General features: G+C 36.2%; 1 protein-coding gene across 1 annotated transcript in view; it reads left to right on the top strand.

Annotated features, from left to right (window-relative positions):
• The first annotated feature begins 271 nt into the window (after positions 1 to 271).
• Positions 272 to 16,672, top strand: part of kiaa0930 — a 30,314-nt gene continuing 13,913 nt past the window's right edge. Inside the window, exons 1-7 of the mRNA XM_079868916.1 lie at positions 272 to 578; positions 3,468 to 3,616; positions 4,916 to 5,020; positions 5,167 to 5,244; positions 5,852 to 5,953; positions 9,560 to 9,700; positions 9,788 to 9,976. Of these exons, the coding sequence (XP_079725042.1) occupies positions 437 to 578; positions 3,468 to 3,616; positions 4,916 to 5,020; positions 5,167 to 5,244; positions 5,852 to 5,953; positions 9,560 to 9,700; positions 9,788 to 9,976 (906 nt within the window). The 5' untranslated portion in view covers positions 272 to 436. The remainder of the gene's footprint in view (positions 579 to 3,467; positions 3,617 to 4,915; positions 5,021 to 5,166; positions 5,245 to 5,851; positions 5,954 to 9,559; positions 9,701 to 9,787; positions 9,977 to 16,672) is intronic.

Here is a 16,672-nt window from a genome sequence, read left to right as displayed (position 1 = left end):
AATCTTTTTAGAAAATGATTTTGACCCGAGGGAAGGATATATTGTACAACACCTTCAGGAGAACATTAAAGAGCATTAAGATAAAGTTTTACATGTAACAAACAAGAGGAAAAACATAGATACACAAAACAGAAACAATGATAAGCAGATGAAAAGCAAACTAAACCTAATCAATAGAATCATCCAAAAAAATCCTCACATTGTTTCAAGAAACTTCCACATTTTTATTCCTAGTTTTATTAGTGATGTTAGTAGAAGTGGCTCCCTGTATGAGCGACGCCTACGGCATGACGTCAGGAAGAGCACGGGGTGTTCCCGACGCGAGTCATGCGCAGGCGTCGCGTCTCAGCTGACGGAAGTGCAGGGCGCTCGTGTTGTTGTGCTCGGGCTCGTGTCATGAACAGGGTTGCCGTGAGATGAGCGGTGTGATCGTGTCATGACCTCCGCGAGCATCATGGCAGCGCTCTCGGGACAGAGCGACGACCCAGCCGAACCGGACCAGTCCCTGCAGCACATGCTGAAGGCCATCGCGGACGAGCGCAACCGCCTGAGCGTCAAACAGGACCTCAGCGGACTGGGTCAGTAACGATACATTCAGCCGTGAACACTCACAGCCTCTCTGTCCTTCATGAACGCCGCAGACACGTCAGCAGAACTTGGTTTTATCATGTTATCCTGGCGCGAAAACAGGCCGCGGTCATCAGCTTTTGTTTGAGCCGGTGGTCCTCTATCATATGACATCATTATTCACGAGGCGCGCCGCCGCGCTGTCGAGTCTGTGATGTCATAGTCCTGTCGTCTCACTCCAGCGTTCAATTCGATATCTATCTATCTATCTATCTATCTATCTATCTATCTATCTATCTATCTATTTATCTATCTATCTATCACAATACAACTCCCTCATAGCGAACACCTGTTGAAAATGACATCACTCAGTGATGTGTGGTACTGTCTGTATATACCAGATATTTATAATTTTGCTTTGTGAAACTATATTGTGGCTGATTGATTTCATTGACTGTCCCTTTGGCTTTTTCCGTTCTATTAACAACACAGCAAAAGGTTTTTGATTAACTCTTTGGCTCTTTAGGTGCTTTTTCTGCAGGGAAGCTGCTCTCATATTACAGTGTCTTGTTTGTCAGGGTCGTTCTAGTGATAACTAACTCAAGTCACATGCAAATTCATCATCAAAGATCATACATAAACACATTAGAGTGACTCTCTCATATTCTGAATCATATAGATATTTCAGTTCACCTCACTCAACTAAGCCAAATTGCACAGAAGAAATTTTAGACATTTTCCATTTTTGATTATGGTCTTTGTGCGTCTCTCTCTCTCTCTCTCTCTCTCTCTCTCTCTCTCTCTCTCTCTCTCTCTCTCTCTCTCTCTCTCTCTCTCTTTCCCTGTCGTCTTTCTTTGATGTTTTGTCCCTGTTAAATATTTCATTCTCTGTGCGACACACTGTTAATGTTTTGTGTTTTGCACGGTCTGGTCTTCACTTCTGCTTTTGTGAACATCTTCCTCTGGTTACAACTGGCACGTCTCATAAGGTGTTACATTTTTTGGTAACACTTTACTGCACCGTTCAATTTGTTAATATTAGCTAATGCATTAAACTAAAAATGAACTTTTTATTATTATTCTAGATTAATGTTAACTAACAAATTATTTTTTCATTGTTATTTCAGGTTTTGTTCATAAATAATACATTAATGTTAATTTACACAACTTTAAATGTTGAAAAAAAAATTCCCTCAATCCTGTTAGTTAAGCATAGCTACTAGGTGGATAATTTTCAGGATATGTTAATAAACCAGTTTTCTGTTCTTCACAGCATTACTAACTTTTTCCAGCTGTGTTACCAGAGAAAGATATCATACTCTTGCTGGTTACTGGGGAAATAGCAGTATATAAGTAGATATTGCAACCTTATGCCGAGTTAACCTCAAATTTAGCCGTTTAAGCAATAGTTTAATAGAAAGAAGAAAGTCTAGGATGGCTTGAGTGTGAGTAAATCATGGGCAAATGAATGAGGCATTAATCTTGTAGATTCAGAACTTAAGCTTGTTGAGTGGTAGATCTTCAGGCAGAACTGAACTGAACATCTTCCTCTTTCTAAACGAGGATATGAGAGTCCAGGCCATACGATCATTTCTCTTTTTGGCAGCTTCAGATCCATGGAAGTAAATGTCATGTTAGGAGCCACTACTATAAAGCACTTTCCACTGGCAAGGTGCTGATGCCAGAGCTGGAACGGTTCCGGTTTTCACAACAACTCTCAGTCTGGACAAAAGTAAATGGCTCATTAACAGCAATAAAGATGTCACTAGTGGACAACATCCAATGTGACGTGTTTAGCGGCTCCTGCCATTCTTTGCTTGTCTGAAACGAAACTATTTTAGATATATCTATTTTACATATATCGAAATATAATTGAATCGATTGCTAGTAATTTAATTTATTATATATTTAACTTAAGGATGCTTCAGAAGCAGCTCATGATGACATGACATAATTCAATTACTTTTGATTACTTTTGAATAGGTTTTAAATATGTTTTCAAACCTTGTAAGGCTCATATACAAAGTCTATATTAATTTCATCTTTTGAGAATTGGGGCCATTTACACGTCACCGTTTTCATTCAACTACAAATGAAAACTTTTTATGTGTTGTGGCCGTTCATTTACAAGACATTGACGTTTTGGGGACTGAAAACGCAAACTTTTGAAAACGTTTCTGAAAACAATAATGTTAGTGTTTTTGTGAAAATTACAAAAACACAAATTTGTGAAAACGGTGATGTCATGCACATGCGTGTTACCTGTCCAGTCTATAGGCACATAGTGTTTCTTTACAAAGTGGCATCGCCAACTACTGGCCTGGCATGAATAATACAGCGTTTGTAGTCGTTTTGCGAAACAGTGCGAACAGGGATCGTTTTGACAACGTTGTCATTCATTTGTATACGAACCTTTTCGAAAACACAAAGAACAACTTTTCTGTTTTTGGTACATTGTTGTTGTGTAAACGTACCCTAGAACTGAATGCAAATGACTAATTTACCATTGGTTAATAATATTATCTATGCAGTGAGAAAGGAAAGTCATTTCAGAGGTGGAGCAACTTTTAAAATTTTGGCATAAGATTATAAGCTTTAATGGATGTGTATTAAGCAAGTAAATAGGATCAATTTTGATTTCATATTGCCTGCAATATTGTCAAAACTGTTTGTCAAGTTACATTCAATATCACCAATAACATCTGACAACAATGGTCAGAATTTTACTTAAGCTGAAATCCATCTACAAATTTGTATTTTTTGCAGTCTGTCCACTTATTGTATATGTGTGTGTACTAAAAACAAACATATTGTGCATTTGCTTTTTCGGTGCATTTAAGTAAAAACATTTGTGCTTGATTCTTGTTTCTTGTGACAGATTCTTGTTTTGTTTTGTTTAGGGTGCTTCAAGGATGACCGTATAGTGTTCTGGACATGGATGTTCTCCACATACTTCATGGAGAAATGGGCACCCCGTCAGGACGATATGCTCTTTTATGTGCGTCGCAAGCTCTCGTATGTCAGTACAGACGAAACAGAAGGGAAAAAGGTGAGATTAACCTATTCATTGTCAATCAATTAATTGATCCAAATATGTCACACCTAACCATTTCATACATGCCTTAGTTTTTATTTTATTTTTTGTGAGCACTGCAACAAATGGTAGTCATACATGTTTGGAAGGACATGAGTGTGATTAAATGATTCAAGGGTTAGTGTACCCCAAAATTAAAATTATCCCATGATTTACTCACTGTCAAGCCATCCTATGTGTATATAACTATCTTATTTCAGACAAACACAATTGGAGATATATAAAAAAAACATATCCTGGCTCTTCCAAGCTTTATAATGGTAGTGAATGGGATCCAATATTTTGAAGCCCAAAAAAAGTGTATCCATCCTTCCATCATAAAAGTAATCTATGTGACTCCAGGGGGATAAATGCCTTCTGAAGCGAAGCGATGGGTTTTTGTACGAAAAATGAACATATTTAGAATTTTATGAACTATAATGAATGACTGACTTCCGGCAACAGCCATACGTGCATTCTCGAAAGAGTGGCGTTCCTGCGCTTGACGTAGGACTTTAGCGTAGTGTAAGCTCCGGTGAGGAGTGACAAACATGGTCACGAACTAGAAGTCCAAAATGAGGATTTTTTTAAAGAAAAATGTTGGAGGATTTCGATATAAGAGAAGAGAAGAGAAGAGAAGAGAAGAGAAGAGAAGAGAAGAGAAGAGAAGAGAAGAGTTTAGTTACCTATGATCACGCGCGTGAACTCGGCAATCGACTACTTTGGACTTCAACCGAAAAACAGGATGTAAACAGGTATTTGCGCTGGCTTAAATAACATCATTTTTATACATATCTTTTACATCTACTGCAGTCAGATCCACTCGTGTTCACTCAGAAGGAATCACTCACATTTTCTGTGCACTTGTAATGACACATCAAGGATGTTAAGAGGCTAAAAGCAGGTTTAGTACTTGCCCCATTGAAGTCAACAGGGTGCAATTTTTAAAAATAGAATAACTCGGTGTAGGCAACACCGATTTTTGTAGTTGTTCTCTGTATTGACAGCACTCCAAATGTACAATAAAATGAGCTCAATGTTAAAATTGACCGGAGTTCTCCTTTAAAAGCACCTGACAAGGCTCAAAAGCAGCTGACAAGGCTAATCTTGCCTACATTAATAATGACATATTATGCCAATCAGAGATCACCAAAAAGTGAATGTTTTGATACCAAAAAGACACTTTTGAAATGTCCAAGCACTAACCAGACAGAGAATGCAGAGAGAATCTGAAGTTGTTTAATTTGCTGTAACGATGACTTGCTTTGGTTTCAGGTGGAGGTGGAGGTTTACAGAAGAGACTCTAAAAAGCTGCCTGGACTTGGTGATCCCGACATCGATTGGGAAGAGAGCGTCTATCTCAATCTCATCCTGCAGAAAGTAAGCAAACCTCAATGATACGACGCCATCAGGGTTTATTTGTGCATTGTCAACAACTCAAATAAACCCAATATTTCAGCGTCATTGATGTTTTCATAATGCTGTTTTTGGTGTGGTTTTGCCTATGAAGTCTTTTTGTCCCACAGCTGGATTACGTGGTCACATGTGCAGTTTGCACACGCTCAGATGCAGGAGACATCCACATCCACAAAAAGAAATCACAGGTAAGACAACATTTGTGCAGTTTGTGTATTGGGATATACAGAAAGGTAACAGGGTTGACAGTCGTAAAGTTCAATTTGTCGTTTTTAGTCTAAGCTCAAGGTGTTTATTATAAAAAAAATCTAATAAATGTTTCAATAGTCAGTTGTTTACTAAACAAAAATCAAAGCAACAGGGTTAACAGTTGCTTAGATTTGAACTGTGATACTGTCAACCCTATTACCTTCCAGCACTTAAGGTGGAATATGATGCTATTTTCTAAAAACATGTTCCAGATGAAAACACAGACACAAAATATACGTCTCCATGATGTATGTGTGCTATGAGGAAAACCGAACTAAACAAAGTGATAACCGAGACATTTACTAGTCCTTGAAGAATTTACTTCCTTAAAGGGTAATGACATGTCTGTTATAGTATTGGGCAAATAATCACTCAGCAGTGTTTTACCATTTAAATATTTAATATATTTAATTAATGAATTACTTCTGCGTATATTCTAATGAAAACAGCGTTTTCAACTGTTTTCAATAAAAACATTTCAAATGTCAAAGCGTTTCAATTCAAAGTGTTTGAAATGTTTTCAATTAAAACATCTTTATTTTACAGCAAGTGTTTGCCTCTCCAAGCAAACACCCAATGGACAGCAAAGGGGAAGAATCCAAAATGAGCTACCCCAACATCTTCTTCATGATTGACAACTTTGAGGAGGTAACTCTCAAATGTGCTGCTGGAGCAACGATGCTAGAACAAAACTGCTAGTGTACTGCAACATCATGAGGTTAATCAAAGGTGTGTGTCCTCCGAGATAAGGAAATGAAGTACATTAGCTTTCAGGTCATATCGCAGTGATCGCTTTCTGAGGTGTGTATGAACAGGTTGGACAGGTTTATGTGATTTTGCTGATGTTGTTGACACACTAGCACATTATTTTTTCCGTCAGATTACACAAACACAGATTAAGCCCTGTCTTAAAACAACCGTATTTATAAATCCAATCAAATGTTAGACAATGCGTGTGTTGGCTGACGATCAGATTTTCTCATTCAGAAAAGGCTACAATCAGTTTTAGCACAAAAAGTTGTTTGCCAAAGATTGTAATTTTCATTTCGGTTACGTCATACTGTAATATGTAAGGAAGTATATCTGTCAGGTGAGGTTTTGAGTCATAAATGCTCGATGAGTGATTTGTACGATTGTCAGAACTTAAAATTAGTCTTAAATTAAGATCAATTTTGTTCTGTACTCCAAACTAGAATTTAATATCATCATATATAGAATCTGTAACAAGTGAAGTCAATCAAACCACACTGACATACATTAATACGAGATATAAAGAATGTAGATTTAAACTGGAACATTGAAATTGTGGACAGGAGCATTCATAAATGTCAGATCGGACAGGTTGTCACAATTTCTGTTGGCCAAACCAGCCATTCCATTTTTTAAATGAATAAATAAATAAATAAATAAATACTTGCTTAAATTCCATTAAATAATCAAAGTGTTAAAGTGTTATTGAAGGATTGTTGATTGTTGATTGAAGGATTTTTTTTTTTATTATGTTGAAATTTTTTAATTATTTGTAAATTTTCTCATTGTAGTTAATGTTTTAGTTACTTTATAATAACTTTCATTAATAAATCATTAACAAACATTACATAATGCTTAACAGATCGTTAGTTTATATATAGTCACATAGCTAGAAATGAGATAATGTGCTTGTTAATGTTTACTAATGAACTTATTCAACTACATAATGATTAGCAGATCATTATTTAATGTAAATTGAAATGCTTTTAAATGTTATTAAACTTTCAATTCATATAATCAAGCACTTTTTAAAAATCTCCAAAAGATTTTGACAGATGGTTTACAATGATTCATTAATAAGTCATTAAACATAAATCAGGAAACTTTATATAATGCTTAAGGGACAATTAGTTCATATTTATTTAAATAGCTATAAGATAAAATGCGTATTAATGTTTAAATGATCTGTTAATCATTGTGTAATGTAAATAAAATGCTAACATTAAACTTCAATTTATTTATTAGCTAATGCACTTTTTTACATTTACAAATGTTGTGAAAAAATTAGTTTAATTAAGCACTTCACACACTCTTCATGTTAACATATTCATTAACTCATAACCACAGTCTGTAAAGGTCACACATTTGGTCTTTGTTTGTGGTGTGTGTGCAGACTTTTTACACATCTTTACAAATCATTTATTAATTATTTGGTCATGTTTTGCAGTAGCCGATCTAAAGTTGAAACTATTCGTTATTTGTAAATGTTTATAAACGTTTACTAATCATTTAGTACCTTTATGGACAGTCATCTCAATTGCAAAAGTGTCCGAAAAGACCCAAATTCACCCTTTTTACACATCTTTACAAATCATTTATAATTATTTGTTCACCTTTTTGCAGTACCCAATCTAAAGTTGAAACTATTCAACATTTGTAAATGTTTATAAATGTTTATGATTAATCATTTAGTACCTTTATTTGTATTGTACTTTTAGCTACTGTAACAATGTTTGTGTGAAGGGTGGTTAGTTAAGTTTTGCTAAATATTTACTTTAGACAACAACCCATAAGTAATTTGGATGCAAAGCATGTTTTTATTGCCTCAACACTTAGTATACTATATTCTTAAACAGGGTATTCCTTGAATCATACATCAACAAGAAAATGCTTGTTCATTTATCAAAACAATGCAACATAAACAGTTTGAACCATGTTCCCTTAATCAAATTGACCCCTGTACACTGTTAACCCCTTAACCCTCAAACCTGCCCATACCACCAAACCTGTCCCTAACCTTACCCTTATATCACCTCAATATCAGTAAGAGTGTTTTGCAATAGAACATGAAATCCAATAAGTACATTGTACCTAACAATTATTTTGATGGAAGTACACCTTAAAGACACCTCATATATAAAGTAAGAACATTCATTCTTATATTGTTAAATTTTCTGTTGAACATCCAGATCACTCATAGCTACCAAACTCCTTTTTGCATTTGTACATTTAAAAATGTAAAAAAAAAAAAAAAAAGTGCATTAAGTAATATATGAACTGAAGTTCAATGACATTTGTATAGTTTCAAAAAGTGCTTGATCATATGAATTGAAAGTTGAATAACATTAATTCACATTAAATAATGATCTGTTATGTGAAAATATAACAACTAATTACGTTAACGTTTGTAAAGTTTGTTAATGACTTATTAATGAAAGTTGTTATGAAGTGTTGCCTTTTTATGTCTATAGTTTAGGGCTGTGAAACGATTAATCGCGATGAATCGCATCCAAAATAAAGTTTGTGTTTACATAATATGTGTGTGTGTGTGTGAACTGTGTATAATTATTTTGTATATATAAATACACAACAAATATTTCTTAAATATATACATGCGTGTGTGTATTTATATATACAAAATAATTATACACAGTACACACAAATATATTATGTAAACACAAAATCGCGATTAATCATTGCACAGCCCTATGTTTATTGGGACAGATTATTGGAGAAGTGAATGCACTTCAGAAAATGAAAGTGAAAAAACTTATTGCCTATTGATTAAAGGAATACTTCACCGATTAGCATTAAGCTTTGTACCAGTAGAAACCCGGTAGTATTTTCGAATGACTGTGCTTCCCTACCTCATGTCCCTATGAGATGAGAGATTTCTGTCTTTTTTTGGGGGGGGGGGGGATCTCACGATAAAATGGCGTCTTTTCAGTTTCGAGTCAACTAGTGGCCTAGTTGTATCATTTCTTCCGATACTGCCCTCTGTAACTGGCAGGCATGGCTTGGGAGCGGCCTCATAGGGCAGCAAAGCAAGTGCATTCTGGGAGTTGTTGTCTTTCATCCACATGAGCCAAAAATACATTTTCTGGCTTTTCTCAGTCTAGAAGGCACCAACTTCTAAAATAATTTCACATTTCTACTACATAAATGACCCAATTTAAATACACATTCATCTTTCCAGCGGTGAAATATCCCTTTAAGTTTACTGTAAAGCAAATGTACATTTTGTTATTTTGTACAAATAATATATTTTGGACTCTTGAGATTTCTTGATTTCCAAATTTGAAGTTGATATGTCTCAGAAATGGAGCCCACTAAAATGTCCAATTTCAAAATGGTTTCACAAGATGAATTTTTGAGCGTTTTAAGCTTTGGAATGATACCTAATTTATGATGAATACGAACATATTAAGTAACAGCCTGAATAATTAGTCCGTCTGAATGAGCAGTGGTGTAATTGGCTGTGATTGGTGTGTGTATTCTGGGCAGGTTTTCAATGATATGACTGTTGGGGAAGGTGAGATGGTCTGTGTGGAGCTGGTGGCCAGTGACAAAAGCAACACATTCCAGGGCGTCATCTTCCAGGGCTCCATCCGCTACGAGGCCCTCAAGAAGGTCTATGACAACCGGGTACGCTCCCATGTGTGCGTGTCCAAAGTTTTCATTATCTCGTATATGCTTCATGTGTGTATTTTATGGTATGTCTTGCCTTGATAGGTAAGTGTGGCCGCTAAGATGGCCCAGCGGATGTCATTCGGCTTCTACAAGTACAACAACATGGAGTTTGTGCGTATGAAGGGTCCTCAGGGGAAAGGTCACGCTGAGATGGCCGTGAGTCGAGTGCCCACTGGAGACACCTCACCCTGTGGAACTGAAGAGGACCAAGACTCCCCCATCCACGAGAGGGTTAGTTCAACTCTGTTTGCAATTCATCAGTCATAATATGCTGCAATTTAAATTACTACACAAATACTGAGTTCACATTTGTTCCCTGCATTGAAAATATATGTGATTGTGCTCTGCATCTTTAAAAGCTTTGAAACTGTGAAACCACAATGTAGATTCATATACACTATATTGATAAAAGTATGCAATGATGGTAAAAACGAAGTGATACTTTTAAATATTAAATTAAAATCGCCAGTAGGTGGCAGTAAGTCACTGTCTTTATGAGTGAGTCGTGGAGTCATTCATTCATTCAGTAACAAAGTAAGTTGATATATTTATGAACAGGTCATTGAATCTCACGATTCGTTCAAAGCCACAGATTGGTTCACGAATCACCGCTGTGTGCTGCAGTTCTGCTATGGCTTTCTTTGCAAAATAGAGCGATAAGCCTACTGACAAATACTGTTTTAAATGTAGTACATCACTTAATGTTACCCTTCTGTTTGTTGAACTGTTGTATAAAATCAATGTCACATTTGAAATCGTGTGGATATTCAGCTTGTATAATAGATCAACATTAAAAACACTTGCTGGATATCAGCCTGTATTTTGATCGCAGATTTAATCGCACAGATAGTGTAAGTAGCTTGTGGCAGAACACAGACCGTCTGAATGACACTTTAATTTAAGTAGAAAATCTCAAATGAAGATCGCTGAACTCCTGCTTACTTGTCTGTGTTTTCAGATCATCCGCACTTCTTCAGCAGTGTAGAGAGAGCATGCATGGTTGCCAGATACTATTGAAAAAAACGGGTAGAAAACATGTTCTTTTAACAGAAAAGCTCTGACTGGGGATTTAATTATTACAATCTGGCAACCGTAAGCCTGAAAGCTCGTAAAAAAAGTCAATGTGTTGTCGTCTCCTTTTATTTGACACAAACAAGTGGTTTTGGTCAAGTTTAAAAAAAGTTTAAACACATTTCAGTCTCGTCTTTTTTCGTCAACGATATTGCATGAGTTGATATAGTCACAGTTATCGTTTAATGACGTGGGTGTCGTCTCTCATCGTCTTGTCTTAGTCAGGGAAAAAAAGGTTGTCAACGAACATTTTTCGTCATAGTTTTCATTAACACTGCTCAGGAGCTCAGTGAATTCAAGCGTGGCACTGTTATAGGTTGCCACCTGCGCAATAAGTCCATTTGTGAAATTTCCTCACTACTATATATTCCATGGTCAACTGTTAGTGGTATTATAACAAAGTGGAAGCAATTGGGAACAGCACGTAAAATCACAGAGCGGGGTCAGCGCATGCTGAGGCGCACAGTACGCAGTCAGTCAATAGGTACAGACCTCCAAACTTCATGTGGCCTTCAGATTGGCTCAAGAACAGTGCGTAGAGAGCTTCATGGAATGGGTTTGGAGTGACGAATCACGCTTCTCTGTCTGGCAATCCGATGGACGAGTCTGGGTTTGTCGTTTGCCAGTAGAACGGTACTTGCCTGACTGCATTGTGCCAAGTGTAAAGTTTGGTGGAGGGGGGATTGTGGTGTGGGGTTGTTTTTCAGGGGTTTGGCTTGGCCCCTTAGTTCCAGTGAAAAGAAATCTTAATGCTTCAGCATACAGATGTGGCCTTTAAAAATGCGCGTCTCAGAGAGAAGAATGCCACGAGCACTTCCGAAATTCTGCGGGATTCTGCAGAAGGGGGATTAGGTGTTGGACGCAGGAAATACTAAAACCTGTAGATGGCAGTCGTGTTTCATGTGGCCATACTGACGACAATACTGTATGTGTGCTCGACTTCATGCTGAGCATACTGTATGATATTGAAGTAACATGACAGGGATTCTCGGTGCTTTGGCAGTACTTTGATGTCATACACATGCACGCTTTTTGGCAAACGTTTGGTTGGCAAAGTTTTCTTTTGCCAGTTACATAAACAGTCACATATTCTTCATAAAAATCCGACTCATAAAAATCCGACTCAAACGCGCATCATTTTTTTTTCTATGTACTTACAGTAGAAGAGACGTGATGTATGATAACTGAGTCTTATAACACAATAATTCGCGAAGACCTTTGAAGAGACCGAGAGCATTTGCGCAATATCATTAACTAGTTTATCTAATTTTACATTTAGTTCCTTTTTGCATCGGAACGTTTTAAATAGCTTTAACATGGTTGTAATGCGCGTTTCTGCATTACTGTACAGTACTTTTTATATTATCATTATCGCGTACGTACCCACCAGATCTCGTCATGGGTCATTGTGTACCCATCACTTTTAACTTCTGTCCATAATAATTTGACTTTTGGTTCGATTTTTTTAAACCGTTTTCAGTGGTTGAGGAACAATATGAGAGAGAAATTTGGTAATCATTGTCTGATCCAACAAAAAAACATTATAATATTCATTTTATTTTATTTTTCGTGTTCGCATTTATGAGGGAAAAAACAACGTGTCAGTTCTCTGTTACGGACGAGCGCCCTGAAAGCGGCACTAAAAGACTGCTTTAAAATTATAACAGAGACCTCAAACAGAACAGCTGCCTTTCTTTAAATTGAATTTCGTTTTGTATTAATTATATCTTAATTTTAATCAATGTTTCATGAACCAATTGCCTTGATTTATAAGAAGTAAATATAGCAGACAATCTCGACATTGGAGGCACCGGCGAGTGAACTGGAGTTCGTCTCATAAATGAACCGAAACTCAGCGTATAATGCACATTCACATTCACGGCGTATTTAGACGCATTCATAATCATTACTTTTACCGGTTCTTTGTGGCAAGCTTTATGCGTGCGGTCGTGCGCTTGAGTGCGGCTATATTACGTAAACGCTCATTATCCTGTAGGCTAAAGTAGTAATTAAATGAATATAAAGGGGAGATTTGTCCATGAATGACTTAAATGAACAACTAAAACTTTTAGTTGGAAGCAGCCCTTACTCCACATATTTTCGAACCAGGCAACAGGACATCTGGGTTGAGCGAGCGACCCTGCGGAATATTCAGAAATGCGCTCTCCACTCACGAGCTCTGATCGGAACAAACCCGAACCACACTGTCTGCTGAACTTGCGCAGAAACATCAAAATATAATATTTTCTAAAGAAGAATTTTAAAACTTTATTGGTGGTAGTTGAGAAGAATTCCTCTTTCCATATCTAAATCAGTTTGAGCGCAATATAAATTTAGGCTATCATATTGTTATTCTTATTATATAAGAATACGTATTTTTTTTACAACATTTTTGACATATAGAGAATATAAGTTTAGCGTGTTGTGTGTATTTCCTAATTATAAGCTTTTGGTGAAATTGCAACAAAACTAAAAGTGCATAAAACATCATTACTTTTTTAATTCTTATTCACTCTTTGTTTTAGCGATGTTTATAAATATACTATATTTTTGCATTTTGTTGACAAACTGTCCTACACTGAAAAGAAACCAATGTAATCTTCCTGATTTAATCACGTAAAACACAAGCACCACTCTTCTGAATGATGGTAACAAACCTCCAAGAGTTTGTAAACCATTTATTTGTAAAACATATTTAATGCTAACTTTACTTACAAATAAAAAAAAAACTTTTTTTTTTACAGTGTATAAATAAAACGACATGAAGGAAGTTAGTTCCAAAATGTAATTAATTGCAGTCTTTGTTTTAGCTGCTTGTTTTAGCTGCTACCAATTGACACAGAGTAAAAAAATTACAAACCACCCACCCCCCAGGTCTGCTAATTCTTTGCCAACCCCCAATGCTAATCGATCTCCTCTCAGGGAATCAAAAGAAAACCGGTTTTTCCAGTTTTCACCAGCGTGTGGGCGGGGTTTTAATCCCTTGCAGTTCCTTTGTTTAAATGCTATAAGCTAATCTACTATACATACGATTTAAGTTATTTTAAATTAATGTTTATAACTTATAAAAATAAGTTGATATCGTGTAACTTAATTTGACATATGTTGATATAACCAACTGACATTGTAGGCTAGTAGATTAGATTGCATGCAGGAAGAGGCTTATGCTTTGTATTAAGTAATGAGCGTTTAGGCTACTATATAGCCGCACTCAAGCGCACGACCGCACGCATAAAGCTTGCCACAAAGAACCAGTAAAAGTAATGAATGCGTCTAAATGTGTCTAAATATGCTGTGAATGTGAATGTGCATTATACGCTGAGTTTCGGTTCATTTATGAGACGAACTCCAGTTCACTCGCCGGCGCCTCCAATGTCGAGATTGTCTGCTATATTTACTTCTTATAAATCAAGGCAATTGGTTCATGAAACATTGATTTAAATTAAGATATAATTAATACAAAACGAAATTCAATTTAAAGAAAGGCAGCTGTTCTGTTTGAGGTCTCTGTGATAGTTTTAAAGCAGTCTTTTAGTGGCGCTTTCAGGGCGCTCGTCCGTAACAGAGAACTGACACGTTGTTTTTTCCCTCATAAATGCGAACACGAAAAATAAAATAAAATGAATATTATAATGGGTCAGACAATGATTACCAAATTTCTCTCTCATATTGCTCCTCATAACCACTGAAAACGGTCAAAAAATCTAACCAAAAGTCAAATTATTATGGACTTTAAATTAAAAGTGGTGGGTACAAAATGACTCATGACGAAATCTGGTGGGTACACCGCACCGTCCCCACCGAAATCGACGCTTATGCTAGTACAATATCTTTGCTTCTGACAAGTTTCTGTAATAAATCCGTAAATCACTCACAAAACGTGTTGATGTGTTGGCGAATACAATTTTAAATGGTCAATTTAAAAAAAGCAGAAACGTGTATAAAACCCGCTTCAATAGTTAACAATATCTGAACTGTGCTCTTTTGCATACTTCTAATTTTCTCATGCACTTTGTCTTGTATTTCTGCAATAGATTCATTGATCTGGCCATAATTGTGACCAGACTAACGTAATTTCTCTGTCATTTCTCTGTCTTTTTATCTCTTTAAAATATTGCTACTTTTAGAAAAAAATGACATAATTATGAATCAAATTATTATGAACAAACAATGAAACTGTGTCAAAATTCGACAACACAAAGAATTATCAAAAGGCGATATAACGCACATCTCAGGTTAAATTAATTATATAAAAAACAGGGAACATTTTGTAAAAACAAAACTGAACAAAATGCGTAATTAAAATAATTGTAGGCCTATTATGTTTTACCAAATATTTAATACCACTTCCCCATAATAATGTAATTCATTTTTAAAACAACATCTGTCAAACTGTCAATCAGATACCTCTAATCTGGCCATTTTTATTTTATTTTAGAAGTCATGACTGTTGATCACCCTTTATATGGATTTTGTGAATATGAATATTTAAAAGATTTACAAACTGTCGGCAAGACCTCAAGCCAACCCCGGACATTCTGCGACTAACGTGGAAAAATAGACAGTTCAATTAAAATATTTATTAATAATGTAATTGTAATGGCAATCAGATGCGCCCAAAATATAAATGCAACGCGTTGTGCTACAACTCACAAGAACAATCACACAATAAATATCTGCAGGAATTAAGAATCTGGGTAGCTAAGTCGCATTATTTAAGCCTTTCATTATGTTAGGATGATTTTGTGTATAAAAAAAAAAAAAATACTGCTGGGTTTTTACAGGCAGAGTCACGTGTATTATGCTCACACTAAATTCTCTGTTGCACTTAAATGCGCATTGCACGCACAATCATCTTAATAGCCTAGTTGTACAAAAAAAGTTATGCGCTGGCAAGAACGTCACTTTGCTGTTTTAATAAAAGCAATGTTAAATATTCTACATGCACTCATCTCCTGGAAACCACAGCAATGACAAAGCATATATAAAAATTCATAAACGTTGTCCAATACCCCTTCTCGTCTTAAGAACACTTTGATGAACCTTTTGGATTTACAAATATTTTCAAATGTCTGTATAATGCAGTACTGTAAATATTTGTGTCTATTATTATTTATAATTTATATTTTATTGTGGATGTTTTCTCACAATCATGACATAATGTGAAGTAAAATGAAAAATCTAATGTAAAGTTGTTTTTTATGCACCACCTGGTGGATATTCTGTGAAGCGAAACACATTGAGGGAATTTGTAAAGTAGTGCCCCCCGAAAGCACTTGCAGAATTCTGCGAGACAAATTGCCGAATGCCGCGGGAGAAAACGCGCGTTTTTAAAGGCCACATCTGTACCAAGACATTTTGGACAATTTCATGCTCCCAACTTTGTGGGAACAGTTTGAGGATGGCCCCTTCCTGTTCCAACATGACTGCGCACCAGTGCACAAAGCAAGGTCCATAAAGATATGGATGAGCGAGTTTGGTGTGGAGGAACTTGACTGACCTCAATCCGAGAGAACACCTTCGGGATGATTTAGAGCGGAGACTGCGAGCCAAGCCTTCTCGTCCAACATCAGTGCCTGACTTCACAAATGCGCTTCTAGAAGAATGGTAATAAATTCCCATAAACACACTCCTAAACCTTGTGGAAAGCCTTCCCTGAAGAGTTGAAGTTTTTATAGCTGCAAAGGGTGGGCCATATAAACTTTGTCAGTATAGTGTATATAAGAATGGATGCTGTGCTAGACTATCATTAGCCTCTTTCACACAGCAATCCCGGTAAATTACCGTAAAATTACCAGAACGATTTTTCTGGTAAATACAGAAATTCGCTGTTCACACAAGCAACGGCATTCTGTC

The sequence above is a fragment of the Squalius cephalus genome (assembly GCF_949319135.1).
Source record: "Squalius cephalus genome assembly, chromosome: 4".
Lineage (NCBI taxonomy): Eukaryota > Metazoa > Chordata > Actinopteri > Cypriniformes > Leuciscidae > Squalius > Squalius cephalus.
Note: the sequence above shows the minus strand (reverse complement) of the source record. Positions and strands in the feature narration are given on the sequence as shown.